At 37.5% G+C, this 17,261-nt stretch overlaps 1 protein-coding gene across 1 annotated transcript in view; it reads left to right on the forward strand.

Moving 5' to 3' along the window:
- Positions 1-17,261, forward strand: part of LOC101600783 (disintegrin and metalloproteinase domain-containing protein 32) — a 117,432-nt gene that overhangs the window by 15,526 nt on the left and 84,645 nt on the right. The window contains exons 5-9 of the mRNA XM_045130575.1: positions 723-799; positions 2,619-2,796; positions 7,119-7,187; positions 9,714-9,785; positions 9,982-10,148. Of these exons, the coding sequence (XP_044986510.1) occupies positions 723-799; positions 2,619-2,796; positions 7,119-7,187; positions 9,714-9,785; positions 9,982-10,148 (563 nt within the window). The remainder of the gene's footprint in view (positions 1-722; positions 800-2,618; positions 2,797-7,118; positions 7,188-9,713; positions 9,786-9,981; positions 10,149-17,261) is intronic.

Raw genomic sequence — 17,261 nt, forward strand, 5'->3', positions numbered from 1 at the left:
CCCAAACCTTTTAGGTTGTGTTCTGCATATATTAATTATTCCTTTGCTAACCTTGCTATTCAAATCTGCAGATTTTACATGCTTGATTTATTACTTACTTAGAGAATTTATGTTTAAAATATTTTAATACAATTGTGCATATTCTGGTTTTACTAAAATCTTCAATTTGGGCTGTATAATTTTGAAGCGTCTTGTTTAGTGCACATGAGTTAGGAGTGTTTGAATCTTCCTGGGGGATTAGGATTCCTGGCATGGTTCGATATTCCTCCTTGTCTCTAGTCATGCTTCTGACATTGAAGTCTGTCTTGTGTTAGCTTCAGAGTCATCCTTTGGTTTGTGCTGGCACAGTGTACTGATCTCTCTCTATGGGTCATGATGCTTCCGTGTGCCTCCTTTTAACAGCAGATTTTAATTTTAATGACACCGTGGCATGCAAATTTTGCCTCTGAATTGATGGCCCACATTTATGTATTTGAAAATAATTTTACTTGTAAAATGAGGGGATACATTGGAAGCAGTAACCCTAAGCCATAATCTGAAATGAGTAGTGTGTATCTTGGCTAATATATGGAGACTGTTTGTCTTAGTGTCACTTTGTACAAACTCATGTAAATTGTGTAGCCTGTGAACAATACGGAGACTGTTTTAACAAGTTTGGAAGCAGGAAGTCACTAGAAAGTGTTGTCAATTTTTCAGTAATCCATTTCCTTTTTCCCCTCTAGGCTGTGTGCTACTATCAAGGATATGTCGAAGGCTATCCAAATTCTGTTGTCACCATCAGCACGTGCTCTGGTCTGAGGTTTGTTATCTGCAGTTGTTGGCAGAATGGCGTGTTATGATATTTGAATTCATTCCACTTACATTCCATGGACAGCTGCAGGAGGATTCTTTTTTTATTTTAATTTTACTCTTGATAATTTCACTTACTTTTCTCCCTCTGAATCCTTGCTTCCTGACTAACCCCCTTCCCATTTTCATGTCTTTTTCTTCTTTGTACAAACCCCTGTGCTGAGTAAAGTTAGGATTCCTTGCATGAGCATGAGCTAGAGATTATTTACAGCAGTTTGGGCAACTGAGCAGTGGTTGCACCACTGGAGAACATGGCTCTCCACATCCAGCAGCATTAACTGCCAGTGGCTCCTCTGTGTGGAGCGGGGTCTCATGGGCTTCTCTCCACCCATGATGGAATGTTGATGAGCTCATGCAAGTGCAGGAAACTAGTAGCGTGTAACGGCCATGTCACGTCTAAAAGACAGCTTTCCATAGCTCTTGGAGAATTCTTATGTTGGATAAATGACATCTTACTCCAAACACATTGTCATTGGTCTTCATTTTGCTCCTTCTCTTTTCTAAGTAAAGGCATTTCTATGTTTCTGGTAGGTTTGGTCTCCCTAGTGTATAAAATTTTCTCTTATTACTATTAGTCATTGATTAAAAATCATATGTATTAATATAACTTTAACTCTTGAAGACTTACTTGTTTAACTCTGCTGCTGTAAGAGGTTTCTATTTTGTCAGGAAATTCAATGGCTTTGCTTTGTACTGTAGACATTTTTTTTTTCTCACAAATCACAACTGTTTTTAGTGCTTCCTACATGAAAGCCTGGTTTAGACTTGAAACTTAAAAATATTTGCTCCTTGTACTTAGAGAAGGGTATTTTTACAAATTGTCTCTTGTATTAGTCAGGGTTCTCTGGAGGAACAGAACTGATAGAAAGACTTGTACTCAAAAGGAAATTTATTGGATTAGTTTGCAGACAGTGTAACAATAGCAGTCTGCAGGCTTAAGTAACCCAGTAGCTGCTTGTCCACGTGTCTGGATGCCTCAGCAGTTCCAATTCAGCACTGAAGGTCTGGAGGCTTTCTGGAGAGCTGCTGCTCTTCAGTTCATGCTAGAAAGCTGAGGAAACTTGCTTCTGATGCTGAGGGAGGATAGCTGAACAGGAGAGACGCATGTATGGTGAAGGCACTCTCCAACAAGCAGCACCAGCAGCCAGGTGGAGGAAGGGGCTCTTTTCTCCCAGAGCTTCTTTACATGAAGCCCCCCGCCCCCTCCTTCCTCCTTCAGTCAATCCTTTGGTAGAGACCTAGCCAAGAGGAATGTCTGTGCATTGCTAACCAGATCAAGTTGACAATGGAACCAGCACTCCTATTTAGAATCATGCTTCTCATTTCTTATACCAACTGTGTATTTAAACAAAATTAACAATATACTTTCACAATCACGGCCAAATTTTGCTTTTATAAATAAAATTGCTGATGTATTTTTTTTATTATAAAGGCCATGTAGTCATTTTTCCAAACTACTGCCAATCAGAGAGAAATTCATCAAGATTTCAGCTTGTTACTTCTTTAATTAGTCAGTGGTTTAGAAGTCATTGTAATGCTGTGTTCCCAGGAACCAGACAGGTAGGTTCTACTACCTTTTTAATAAAATGGAAGGCTGATTTTGTGGATTATGGAAGTCATTTCCTTTTTAGTTTGGAATAAAATGATGGACTGAAAACATTCTATATTTTTACTATTTTTTCTTTTTGTCAGTTTCATAATATCAATTTGTCAGTTTCATAATATCAATTTGATTAAAAGCACCTAAGATTCTATCCTTAATTTCGCAGAGGAACACTTCAATTTGAAGATGTTTCTTATGGAATTCAGCCTCTGGAATCTTCAGTTAAATTTCAGCATGTCATTTATAAATCAGGCAATGAAAACAATGAACTTGAAAGTTTGGACAAAAATAGCAGAAGCTTAGAAAACCAACAAGTGAACTCTGAAATTTTTGTAAATGAAAACGTGAGTTTTTTATATTATTTTTTATCTTTAAAACAGTTATTCTAGTTTACTAAAGATTAAACAGTCTATTATGCAATTATAGTACATATTCTTTTATATTGAATCCTCTAATCTTATTTATCCAGTACTTTCTTTTAAATCATACATTGCCCTTTTTTTCTTCTTGCCACACTTTATTATTTACTTCTTACCACCAATTTCAATTCTTGTTTCTTTTGTTATGTTCTTATGTGCACTAATTAATTTATATAACTAAACTGTCACACAGAGAATTGCCAGATATACCCATATGAATTGTCCTGTTCATACCCTGTAAAAGTGCCTAGCTTTGTAAGTTCATTTATGAAAGGGACTGTTGTTAGGTCCAGGCACAGCTGACATAAATATGTGTAGCTTACACAAGAGTGTGTTGCAGTGTTCATTGTTCCCAGTGTTTGTTTAGATTGGCTTTAAAAAGAAACAAATTCCTGTATTTCTCAATGTTCCTTGCATCTAGATAGGGCCGTCTTACAAAAATAATACAAATGGTATGTGAGCAGGCATAATGTGTCACCTCTGGATTGAATTATAATGGAAATAGCCTTATATTCTCCTTCTTTTCCCTTTCCTGCTGGTTAGAGTGTGGAGATCTGTATCTATATCTATATCTATATCTATATCTATATCTATATCTATATCTATATCTATATCTATATCTATATCTATCTATACCATCTATATCTATCTATATAATCTATATCTATATCATCTATCTATCTCTATATCTAATCATGGTCCACAAGGATAAATATGGTACCATATCACTTCAGATAAAGGAGAAAGTTTCACTCATAATGCACTGTAAGGATTCTTAAAGGAATCAGTATCTATTCCCACACTTTTATGTAATAAATGAACTCCATTCCACTGTTATTATTTTTTTGTCTCTGTTATAACCACCTAAATAACGTAGTGCACCAAATGGAAAACAAGATATGCAAGGTATGCAAGACTTAGCTTGCCCTGACTTTTGCACACGGTTGGGCTATGCTCAGAGGCAGGAAGGAGGAACACTTGCTCTTTGTTGTGTATTTTTTTTCAGCTCCCAGAAGTGCAAGAACCATAAGTCCTGGACACTGAGGTTTCTGAGGCTTCTGTGGGATGGCCATGTACCAGTGCTGTGCTGGCTAGACCTCAGTCCTTTGCCACCAGTCAGGGCAATCCTGAGGCATAACTGACACTCCAGAGTTTGGGGTTTGTTTTGAGACAACACTAGTCTTTACAGTTACCACTTTTGATTACATTAATTATTATTTTGCTGTACAAGTTGTGGTGCACAATATTCAGTGCTACACTTGTGGGTCTTCTGCTTTCATTTCTTAACTGGTCTGTCCTGGTAGCATCCCCTTAAGAAATCAGTTGCGTACGACTTTTGTCTCAAATCTGTCTTTGGGGAGTCACACAATTTTCAGATTTTTACATGTGATGAATTCAGATTTGGTCACCTACATCTTCAAAATTGTATTTTTTTTGTTTGTTTGTTTGAAACATGGCAAGAGCAGGTAGGGAGGCTTTGGTTTTCCCAGGACATCACTATTTGGAGTGTTTGAGGAAAGCAAATGGTAGAGAAAGAAGCAAATAGAAAGTTCCTTTCAGATTGTCTTGATTACTTCTTATAGTTATTTATGGTTCTTCCTTTGCCAAGAAGTTCAGTAGCACAAGTGGGTGCATGGATCTAGCTAAAAAGAATGGCATTGCCTGAGGCAGTAGAAGCTGTGTCTTTATGTGGCAATGGCGTTCTATCTAGGGAGGAGGGAGGCCACACAGAATTTGAGAATTTTCAGTAGGCGGACTGGTTTCTGAAGACATAGGACTTGCTGTTCAGTAGAAGATGAAAGGGCACATTTAGACAACAGTGTGGCACAGTGGGCCAAGAGAACAAGGTCTTTACAGAGTGTGATGGTGGAAGTGGGTAGTACTGTTTACACAGTACCAGAATTCTTTTTTTTAATTTTTTATTTTTGAGGCAAGCCCAACAGACTGCCATTTTTAAAATGCAAGAGAGAGAGAGAGAGAGAGAGAGGGAGAGAGAATGAACTGATGTGCCAGGGCCTCCAGCCACTGCAATTGAACTCCAGATGCATGCGCCCCCTTGTGTGCATGTAAGACCTTGCAGGCTTGTGTCACTGTGCATATGGCTTATTTGGGACCTAGAGTGTTGAACTTGAGTCCTTAGGCTTCCCAGGCAAGCACCTTAACCTCTATGCCATCTCTCTAGCTCCAGAATTCTTTCTTAAGCACTAATACTTCTTTTAGATTGAGATCTAAGAATATTCTAAGCAGTTCTGAATATATGACTAGAGATCCTGAAAAGGACCCATAAATGTTCACAAATAATTAAATATGTTTTTAAAATTCAAATTAACCTTACTTATAATCTTATACATAAAAGTATAAAAATGATACATATTTATGGACAACCATAGATTTTGATGCAAGTACACATTGTGTGGTTTGAATCAAAGTAAACAAATCAATCTTCTCAAACATTTATCATTTGTGGTTTAAAAACCCCATTTAAGTCCCTTTGTCTAGCTGTTTAAAATGCACAGTGTATTACAGTCTTCTGGAGTCATTCTACTGTGATGACACAGTATAGCTCAGCACCTGTCACCACCCTTTCCTTTTTTTTCTTTTTCTTTTTGGTTTTTTGAAGTAGGGTCTCAATCTGGCTCAGGCTGACCTCGAATTCACTATACAGTCTCAGGGTGGCCTCAAACTCTCAGCGATCCTCCTACCTCTGCCTCCCAAGTGCTGGGATTAAAGGCGTGTGCCACCATGCCCAGCTACCCCTTTCCTTTTTATTTTTTTGTTCATGATATTGTTGAGCTCTGTGAGCACATGTAAAACAATTAATTTAATTCTTGTGGAATAAGTCTAATACTGAATGTTCTTCCTATTCCCCCCTCTCAGAAAATGGGCTTTCCTTTCCTTTCTTCCATTATATAATTAACTAATCTTTTTTTTTTTTTTTCAATGTAGGGTCTCAGTCAAGCCCAAGCAGACCTGGAATTCACTATGTAGTCGTAGAGTGGCCTCGAACTCATGGCAATCCTCCTACTTCTGTCTACCAAGGGCTGGGATTAAATGTGCATGTTACCACAGCCAGCTAACTTAATCTTTTTAGATTAGCACATGAAGTAAAGGGCTTCATCCTGACATTGTCATGTGTCATTGTACTTTGTTTTCATCAGCACTCCCCTCTTCCCCACTGGTTGCCTTCTTTTCCCCAGGTAGTCTTCTTTTTGGCTTTAGTTTTTATTTCTCTCTCTCTCTCTCCCTTTCTCTTCATGTGTGTGTGTTGGGGCACACATGTACCACAGAGGCATTTGAAAGTCAGAGAACAACCTTGGGGTTTTGGTCCCAACTTCTGCATTCTTTGCAACACTCTCTCTGTTGTTTTTCCTCCCCACTTCCAGTATGTCCTTTCCAGCCTTTGCAGGCTGCCTGTTGTACACCCCGTGCTCTGGATAGTGACAGCTAGTGTGTTTGTCTTGAAATGCTTTCCCAAACACCACCCACAAGTTTTCTCAGTGCTATGGGAGTTCCAAGGTAGAGAGGACAGATGAACCCCCTCAGCAGACTCTAGGACATCACTGGACAGTACAAAACACTCTCCATAGTTGGCTGAGAACGAGTTTGTATTGCCATCTCCGATACCTATGTGCCCCACTAGGAAACTGGGCCACCATCCTCATGGACACAGAGAGCTGGGCTGGTGTGTTGGGGTCACAATATGTTTTTTTCAAAGTTCTGCAGCTCCATTTTCCCCTTAAAGCAATGCCTTGACCCCTCCCATTTCAGGAGATGGGTTGAATTGCTTCTTACTGCAGGGTAGACTTCTGGCCCAAGATTAGGAGTGGCAGGCAGTATAAGAGGGGACACCCACTTCTCCATGAAAGGAACTTCAGTCATTACAGAGTGCATGCATACCTGAAGGAATAAAAGAGAAAGAAACTGTTTTTTTTTTTTTTTTGCAACTTTCAACTTCAACATAACCTGTAAAGGAGAAGTTTAATCCATTTTGGATATTCAGAAGAAAGAGTTGGCTAAAAATGCAACCATTTCTATTTGCTCACATTTCTTGAATTAGAAGCTATAGATCAATTGGGTGACAAATGATGGCCTCATAATGAATTTTCTTATTAGTAGGCTTCATGCTATGCAGCTTCCAGCTCTGTACATTAACATCCACTCATTACAAGCCAATCCATCCTTTAATAAAGAGTTCTTAATGAATGAATTATGAGAAATTTACAATTTTTTTGCTGTTTGTTTTCCAGCCCAAATTGTCTTCTCAAAATTTGCCTCCACTTTATCTAGAGATGCATATTGTGGTGGACAAAGCTTTGGTAGGTGTTGTGATTTTTCTTTGATTTTTTTCAATATTTGGTGTGAATTTATGGTATCCCTGGCTGGAAAATCCCTGCCTCCTTTTTCCTGCTGTAGATAGTGCAGTATAGGAATATGCCAACAGAAACACCACACCAACACTTCTGATAACCCTGCAAAGCATGATGATTTTTGTTGTTGGTTCTTATATGACCCAGCTATAGCACTCCTAGGCATATATCCAAAGGACTCATCTCATTTCCTTAGAAGTACGTGCTCAATCATGTTTATTGCTGCTCAATTTATAATAGCTGGGAAATGGAACCAGCTTAGATGTCCCTCAACAGATGAGTGGATAATGAAGATGTGGCACATTTATACAATGGAGTTCTACTCAGCGGTAAAGAAAAATGAAGTTATGAAATTTGCAGAAAAATGGATGGACCTGGAAAGGATTATACTAAGTGAGGTAACCCAGGCCCAGAAAGCCAAGCGCCACATGTTCTCTCTCATATGTGGATCCTAGCTACAGATGATTGGGCTTCTGTGTGAGAATGAAAATACTTAGTAGCAGAGGCCAGTAAGTTAAAAAGGAGACATAAAGGGTAGAGAAAGGAAGGGAGGAGGACACTTAATAGGTTGATATTGTATATATGTAATTACAGTGATTGTAATGGGGAGGTAATATGATGGAGAATGGAATTTCAAATGGGAAAGTGTGGGGGTGGGGAGGGAGGGAATTACCATGGGATATATTTTATAATCATGGAAAATGTCAATAAAAATTTGAAAAAAAACAAACGGTTCTTTACATTTTAGGATTTAATGTTGCCGTTTCATCAAGGAGAGAGTGTTAGAGCTTCTATGTTCTATGTTAGGGAAATCTTAAAGGCAGTACAGAGTTCAGAGAATGTCATATCCCTTAAAATTTTTATGGAGACAGCAATGGTGAGAGCAGATTTATGCTTATATTAGCATACGAGTCTCTGTAAAGCAATTTTGGCAGTGCATTTTATCTACTCTCTTGTTTATATAAAGATACTTCTAGATCCTTGATTTTCATGAACAATGCACCTTGGAGGTTATTTAGTTTGTAATTATCATGTGAGTTTATTTTTTTCAAAACTTAATGACTTCAGAAAATAGGGATAGATGTATTTTTCAAGTTTTAGTCAGATGGTTAACATTTGATGACCATACTTAGAGAACTTCACAGAGAACATGAATAATTCTCATTACCAGTTTTGTTAGGGCTGTAGGGGCTTGTGAAGAATCCAGAGTCAAAATTAGACATGGGAGTGATTGGAGAAAGATCATGTCAGTACTTAGTCTTTTAGAAGGCTGGAGAAGAACAGAGGGAATATCTATTTATTGATATAAATCTAATGTTGAGAAATTGAGAAATTTCAAATAATATTGAGATATTTCTAATAAATATTATTGTTTCTAGCAAATATTCTGGATTGTGAAAATTATTTTATTTCAGAATTGTGTTATAAAGTTTCAAGAGTTGTTTTAAAAGTTTATTGTCTAAACTGCCACTTTTGCAGACCACAAAATACTAAGTGTTCCTTTTTTATGAGCTCCTGCATATTTGTAAATTCTTTAATTAAGCAAACCTTAAGTCAGTTATGGAGTCTTTGTTCACAAATATTGTGTAAAATGAATGATAATACTGATATTTTCTCCAGTGACTACATAGATTATCGTTGCATAATTTTAGCCCATTTAATCCACCACCATAATTGAGGTATGCATATGGTACAAAAATGCAGTTTAATAAAGGAGACAGACATGGAGACACACACTGAAAATATGCAAGTAGGTGTTTTTAAATGTAGGGTTGATTATGATACAGTTGTGCTGAGCCTAGCTGATTGGAGATGGTTGTTGTTGCATAAGATAGTTTCCTACTTACACTTTGTAGGAGGGTGGGTACTCCATCCCATTAGGGGCCATATGGAGAGGCACTAAAGAAGTAACAATGTGAGCATAGATATTTTTGTGTGGATAGGTAATTAGTTGAGTTTAGTTTTGAGTACATTTAATTTGAGGGCCTTGTGAAGTATCAAGTCATAGTGAAGTCTAGAGACGTATAGACATGTGGAGTTTGATGTAGTTGCAGGCTATATTTTATTCAGATCTCAACACACATCTACACTTGCTGTGTGTATATAGGGATGTGTATATGTATGCATGTGTGCACATATGTGCTTGTGAATGTGCATATGTGTGCATGTATATGTGTGTATGTGCAACTGCATTTGTGTGTCTCTATTATATATACATATATATATGTCAGTGAGTGTGTACATGTATGCATATATGTGTTTGTATAGATGAAGTGTATTTGTATGTATGTGTGTGTATATGTGTGAGTGTGTGTGGTTTTTTGCAGTAGTCTCATACTGGGAGTCTTGTTCATTAATGTCTTATTTTGAACTATTGAGCCCTATATCAGCTTGAAACTTTTGATAGTAAGTATACAGAAAATAAGTAAAACATTTCATGAGTTGTGTTTTGCTATAAAATTATTTCTCTTTCAGTATAATTACTTTGGCTCTGATAGCATGGTGGTAACAACCAAAATCATTGAAGCAATAAGTCTTGTAAATTCGGTAAGTATTTTTCTTTTCATATTATTTTTTTGTTGTTGTTTTGAAATGATTATTTGAACTATGTTGATGTGATGTTTCTGAATAAGTGAGCCATTCATATAACTTGAGTGTAGACTTGTGAAAGACTAGAATTATTCTAGGTTATTATAAAATAACAAAGGTTAATTTTGCATGTATCTATTCCTTCTGTTTTCAGGTGTTTGCCCAGCTGAAGGTCTCCATTGTCCTGTCATCACTGGAGATGTGGTCAGATGGAAATAAGATTTCAACTGATGGTGAGGCAGATGAACTATTGTACAGGTTTTTGGAGTGGAAACAGCCTTATCTTATTCTGAGACCTCATGACATCGCATATTTATTAATGTAAGAATAATGTTTTGGTGTTCTTACAAAGAAAAGAAAGAAAATGTGATGTATGACAATGCTGTGGTTTGGCTGAGGGACTTCCAGTCTTCATTTCTGATTGTTGACTGTGAGCTTTGCTCAGGCTTGTGTTTTCTGGTTGTCCATCAATGGTGGATTGACTGATATCTGTTTCTAAACTTGCTTCCTTTCATAAATGAAGAGGTTGAGATGTCAAAAGTTAAGCCATTTCAGGATGCTTGCAGCCCATGGCATACATAGGAGTGAACTCATGATAGCCTGGATCTTGACCAACATAAACATGGCATTTATCTTGTGATCTTTACATGTTGGTTACAAGGCTCCTAAAATCCTTGGTGAAGTTGGTTATGTATATTTTATCCTTATGTATTTTCTGCATTATATTAAAATATTTGTTTTCTAATTATAAATTAGAGCTGCATCTTTATAATTGTACTCAGAGTAAGTTTCTTAACAAAGCATAACACATGTGTTCATATGTAAGTATTTGTATATTTCTCTAAATATATGTGTTTTAAAGTTAGCTTGTGCATATTTCCTTTTGCATGTGTGGGAGAACTTGCTAACCAGCAATCAATCTTCTTACTCTTTGTTTTTTGCCAGGCTGATACACATAAAATAATGTCACTGCCATCTTCATGTGCTTTTTGGATGAAGAGAGAACTTGCACATCTTTTATGTGCTTTGTTCTGTAATTCTCTTTCCTGGTCATTGGAATATTTATTGGTACTTTCTGAGGCTGATTTGAATATCCACATAGTAACTGAATCTTTATCTGAATAAGAAATATTCTTTTTTTTTCCCTCAAGGTAGGGTCTTGATTTAGGCCAGCCTGATCTCGAATTCACTATATATTCTTAGAGTGGCCTCAAACTCACAGCAATCCTCCTACCTGTGCTTCCTGAGTGCTGAGATTAAAGGTGTGTGCCACCATGCCGGGCAAGAAATATTCTTTTAAAAATATTTTATTTTTATTTGTGAGCAGAGAGAGACAGTCATAGAATAGGTGCACCAGGACCTCTTGCCACTGTAAATGAACTTCAGATGCATGTGCCATTTTGTACACCTGCCTTTATGTGGATACTGGAGAATTGAAGCCAAGCAGGCAGGTTTTGTAAGCAAGCACCTTTAACCACTGAGCACTTTCCTCAGTCTGAGAAATATTCTTTATAAATTCTGGTTTTTTGTTTTGTTTTTTCAAGGGTGGGTTTCACTCAAGCCCAGGCTGAGCTATGTAGTCTCAGGGTAGTCTCAAACTCATGGCGATCCTCATGTCCTCATATATCTGACTAGGATTAAAGGCATGTGCTACCATGCCCAGCTATAAATCCTTTTTAAAGCTGCTTTAAAAAATTCACATTTCTTATGGTTAATATTGTAAATGTTTTCTTTTTGTGTTTCCTATATGGTGCAAAAGGCTAATTGTGGCTTGATTTTAGTCTATTAGGAATTTTATTTCCCTCCAAGGTAGGGCCTCACTCTAGCTTAGGGTGACTTGAACTCATTCTCCAGTCCAGGCTGGTCTCAAACTCATGGTGATCTCCTACCTTAGTGCCCTGAGTGCTAGGATTATAGATGTGAACCAACCCACACTCAGTTAAGAGGAATACAGCTTTATTTTGTGTCACATGGATAGCCAATTTTGCTCTAGTTTAACTAACACTTTTAGCATACATTTGTCCAGTCCTGTAAACAATCTGTTAGGGGTTTTATAGGGTTTAAAGTAACTCTATAGATCAGTCTGAGGAGAATTGACCTATTTACAATTTTGTATGTGTGTATTTTATGTGAAACATTCCAATTAATGGCCATGATTATATTCCTCCATTTTCCAAAGCATTCTTTTAGTCTTATGGAAAATTTTTAGTTTTCTACAAAGATTTTATAGATATTTTGATATGTATTTCTAAGATTTTTGTCATTTTCCTGATGTCAATAATATTGTTAATGTTGTATATAATTTGAAGATACGTAGAAATAGAATTACTTTTTATAAGTACCAAGTTCATTTTTTAATATTAATGGACTTTACTCTTTACTTCATATTAAAATTTGTGAGATGTAGATATAGCAATGATTACAGAAAAATTTATCTTATGTTAATAATTTATCTTATGTTAATAATTTTCTATATTTGAAATGAAGAAATATATCTTATGTTTTCTATACTCCACTATGTGGAGACATAAGTCCAGGTTTGTTATGAGTCTGAGGTTGGCCTGTTGTCATTGTTACTCATTTTGCTTCTGTTATAGATTGTTCGTTACTGCTTTGGGGCAGGGGGTTGTTCTCATTAGAGTTCCATTAATCCCATCCCAGCTGGGCATGGCGGGATGCCAGTTATTTCTCTCCAAGTGGCCTACCCTGGCCCATGAGGAATGGCCTTGCTTTGCCAGGCAGTATTGAGAGACATGACCTGTGCTGGGCTTCTTTGCCTTTGAGTGATGCCAAATACCACCCAGAACAGGAAGTAAGTCACAATCCTAGGAAGTCTCATTGACATGAGAGAAGGGCTTGTTACCACCCAGTGGGGCTCAAGGCTCATTACTCCTTTGTGAAATTGTATTGGAGGGCCAGGGGAAGATAATGGCCACAGCTGTCATATTAAGGATAAATTTTATAAAATCCACATGAAAAAGAAGACAAGATTGAAGTATACAGATATACTCAGTCCACAGTGGAATAAGCAGAAAAAAACTCTCTAGATGATAGATTTAGCCCCAGTCATATCAATAGGCATATTTATTTATTTATTTGAGAGAGAAAGAGAGAGAGAGGGAGAGGCAGATAGAGAGAAAAAGAATGCCAGGGCCTCTAGCCACTGCAAATGAACCCCAGACACATGTGCCCCTTTTGCATCTGGCTTACATGAGCCCTGGGGAATTGAACAAGGGTTCTTAGGCTTTGCAGGTAAGTGCCTTAATGGCTACGCCATTTCTACAGATCAGCAGGCACATTTATATCCATGGTCTAAGTAGGATAATTTGAAGACAACATTTTAATATCAAACTGAAGAACCAAGAGCTTACTATATTCCATCTGTATAAAACCTGGTTTGAAAGAAAACAAACTACTGAATAAGCATGTGCTATACTAATAAAAAGGAAGTGAGACTTGCTTTATTATTATGAAGTGAAGACCTCAGAGGAAATGATTTTACTAAAGAGAATGTTTAATAGTCACATAAAGTTTAACTCATCAAGAGGACATGGTTATTCAAAAATGGGACTAATAACATACCTTTAAGATACATAAAGGTAAAACTCACAAAATGAAAGAAAAAACTGACAACACATTGCTTGTTATGTCAACATTTTTCCTCAAATATACAATTAGTATAAAAAAGAGAACTAACTTAAGCTAGTTGGCATGTATAGAACATTTTACCTACTTGAGCAAAACACATGTTCACTGAGAATATTTTGGACCAAAACAAGTCTCTAAATAGAAAGAGATTTCAAATTATTAAAATACATTTAAAAAATATTTTTATTTTTATTTTTACTTATTTAACACAAGAGAGAGAAAGAGAGAGAGAGAGAGGGAGAATGGGCATGTTCTGAGGACAAGGCTAGGGACAAGAGCAGCTATTTGATTTTATCATTTGTGTTAAGAATCATACTGGAGGTTTTTTGTTTCTTTATTTATCTGTAAACAGAGAGAGAGTGAGAGAGAGAGTGAGAGAGAGAGAGAGAGAGAATGGGCACACCAGGCCTCTTGCCACTTCAGACAAACTCTAGACACTTGTGCCATTTTGTGCATCTGATTGTATGGGTACTGGGGAATTGAACCTAGGTAAGCAGGCTTTGCAAGCAAGTGCCTTTAATTAAGCATTGAGAAATATCTCTAGCCCATACTGTGGGTTTTTAGCTTGTTCAATAAAGTAAGGAAATGAAATAAAAAAAACAAGGATTAGGAAATATATATAATACCATTGTATATAGAAAATCTCAGAGCCTACAAAAATCAACCAGAATTAATAATTTCTAACAGGTATGGATGTTCAAGATCAGAATAAATAAAAATAATATTCATTTTTATATTTTAACAATAAAGCATTAAAAAACCAAATTTAAAATGCCATATTTAGTAGCACAAAATATAAAAGATACTTAAATATAAAGCATTAGGTTTTGGGATTTGCAATGGAAGTCAAAGATGGACAGTTTTTTGGATCTAAAACTTTATTGTCATAGTAGATAGGTAGAAGTGGGTGAGAGATTGGAAAATGGAGAGAGAAAGAAGAGAAGGGAGATAAAGGGAATGCATGCACCAGACATAGAAAGACAGAGAGAAAGAGAGAGAGAGACAGAGAGAGAAAGGGAGCAGGGGGAGGTAAAATGAGGTACACATACCAGTATCAAGAGATCTAGAAAGAGAGCAAGTAAGGGGTCCAGGAGTGGGTTTTGCGGGGAGAGGAGAGAGGCTGCTTTGTGAGGGAGAGACCTTGCACACTCTCCAGTCAACAACCCAGCCATCTAGTCTACAGTTACTGAAAAGCTAATTCTAGGTTTTATATGGAAAAGAAGCACTTGGAGTAGCCAAAGCCATTATCAGATTTTATGAAGCTATAGAAATCAGAGCAGTGTGGTGTTGAGAAGATAGGACAGAGCAAGGTTCACACATATAAAGTCAAATGTAAACTGTACTTCCTTTCAACAAGTGGTACTGAATTCTTGGTTGTTTATCTGCAAAAATATGGCTCTCCTCCAATAGCAAAGTGTATATAGTAGTAATTATTATTAACTAAGTGGTAGGCATAAATACAATTTTTAACTATAAAACTTGTAAGAAAACACTGTGATAGGATCTTTGAGGGCCCTGAAAGCAACAAAGGGAAATCAAAAGTAAGGGAATTCTAGCCAACCTGAATAAATAAATAAATACAATAAAATACTCAACAGAAAATCCTTAGACTAGTAGAGACTGAGATGACAGATTAAAGAGCAAAGGAAAAATACTGCCAACCAAGACCTTTGTAGCAGACATGAAGAGAGTGTGATTGAGGGGAGGGAGAGGAAGAGGGGAAGTGAGGGCAAGGGAAGAGAGAAACTAAAACTTTTTTGTACAAATGGAAGCTCAAGGAGTTCATTGGACCCGGATGACTCACCATCAAGTCATGGGAGTTTTTCAAACTGGAAGAGAAGGGTGCTAATGCATAACAACAAACAACAACAAAATCTATTCAGCTAGTATGCATCTTTGTTTTGTGAGGTAGGGTGTTTACTCTAGTCAAGGCTGACCTGGAAGAACTCACTCTATAGCCCCAAGCTGCTCTCAAACTGTGGGAACCCTCCTACTTCAGCCTTCCAAGCACTGTGACTCAAAGTGTGAGCCACCATACTTGGCTAGGATGTGTCTTTAATTGAGGAATTTAGTTTTTTTTTTTTTTTTAATTTTGAAGATGGTTATATTTAAAAAAAACTTTCTGACATTTTGTTATTTTTTTCCTGGTTGCCTTATAGAAGTCTTTCTGTTTTATTTCCCTGTTGTTCATCTTTGTAAGTCAGCAGTCATTTGTAGCAACACAATTTTATTTTTGTTTGTTTCTCTTTTGTGTATCCTCTCCTCTAGTGAGTTTTGTGCTTCTGCATGTTTTCATGATTGATGGTAGTTACCATCATCCTTTTAGTACAGGACTCCTGTTGTGGTTAACTTCTTGTTGCTGGGACATAACACCCCCAAAAGCAGCTTATGGGAAGAGAGGGTTTATTTTGGCTTACTCTCTAGGGGAAGCTTCATGATGACAGAGAAAAGTGTGACATGAATAGAAGCTGGGCATCACATTCTGCCAGAACAGGTAGAAAATAGCAGCAGGAGAGAGAGCCTAACTCTGGCAAAGGGAAGCTGACCATAAACCCACCCTCCAGAACACACATCCTCCAGCAAGGTTCCACCACCCAGTTGTCACCAGCTGGTGACCAAGCCTTCAGAACACACAAGTTTGTGAGGAACTTTTGATTTTAACCACCATACTCCACCCCTAGCTTCCTTAAACTCACGACCACCTCGATGGAAAACACATTCAGCCCAACTTTAAAAATCCCCATAGTTTTTATCAATCCCAATACTCTTCAAACATCCCCATAGTTCAAGGTCTCTGAACTATGAGCCTGTTAAACAAAAAACACATGATGTTTGCACAGAGTAAACATTCAAATTGCAAAAGATGACATTGAGCATAGCAGGAAAAATTGAACCAATGCAAGAATTACAACAAAGAGGGAAAACATGAAGTCCCACATCTCGATGTGTGGCATGAAGACCCACAACAACTCATGCGAGTCCTTTTCTTCCACCTTCAGTCCTGCTCAAGTTCTCAGAACATGGGCCAAGCACAGTGAGCCTCTTACACAAGGTGCTTCTAGCCTAGTCTGAACAAAGCTCTTTTCTTCCCCTGATAAACCAAGCCTGACAGTCCACAGTTCTTTTTTCATTTAGGTCATCCAACTGACCAAAATGGTCTACCAAATTCTACTTACAGCACTACAAGGTGATTCTTAGCCAAGTTTCAAATCCTTCCAGATTCATTCCACAAATCAGTACCAAAGGGCCTAAAGCCATATAGTCAGGGTTCTAGCAGCAATGACCCTACTCCTCCAGTACTGATTTTATGTTGTCCTTTCATTTCCAGTGCAAAACTCCTTAAATCATTTGTTCTATTTTTCAGGTACTCAAACTTACTTTTTTTTTTTAGAGTGAGCACATGTGAGATAGAAATAAGAGAGAGAGAGAGAGAGCAAGAGAATTGGCATGCCAAGGCCTCAGACACTGCAATTGAACTCTAGATGCTTGTGCCACCTAGTGGGCATGTGTGACCTTGTGCTTGCCTTACCTTGTGAGTCTGGCTAACATGCAATCTGCAGAGTTGAACCTAAGTCCTTAGGCTGCGCAGGCAAGCACCTTAACCACTAAGCCATCTCTCCAGCCCTCAGATTTTTATGTTAATTCTTTTTATATGAAAGAGAGTGGGAGAAAGAGAGACAGAGGAGAGAGAACTGGCACATCAGGGCCTCCAGCCACTGCAATTGTGTGCATGCATAACATTGCACATGTGTCACCTTGTGCGTCTGGCTTACATGGTATCTGCAG

Source organism: Jaculus jaculus, chromosome 12 (genome assembly GCF_020740685.1).
Source record: "Jaculus jaculus isolate mJacJac1 chromosome 12, mJacJac1.mat.Y.cur, whole genome shotgun sequence".
NCBI classification, from domain to species: Eukaryota; Metazoa; Chordata; class Mammalia; order Rodentia; family Dipodidae; genus Jaculus; species Jaculus jaculus.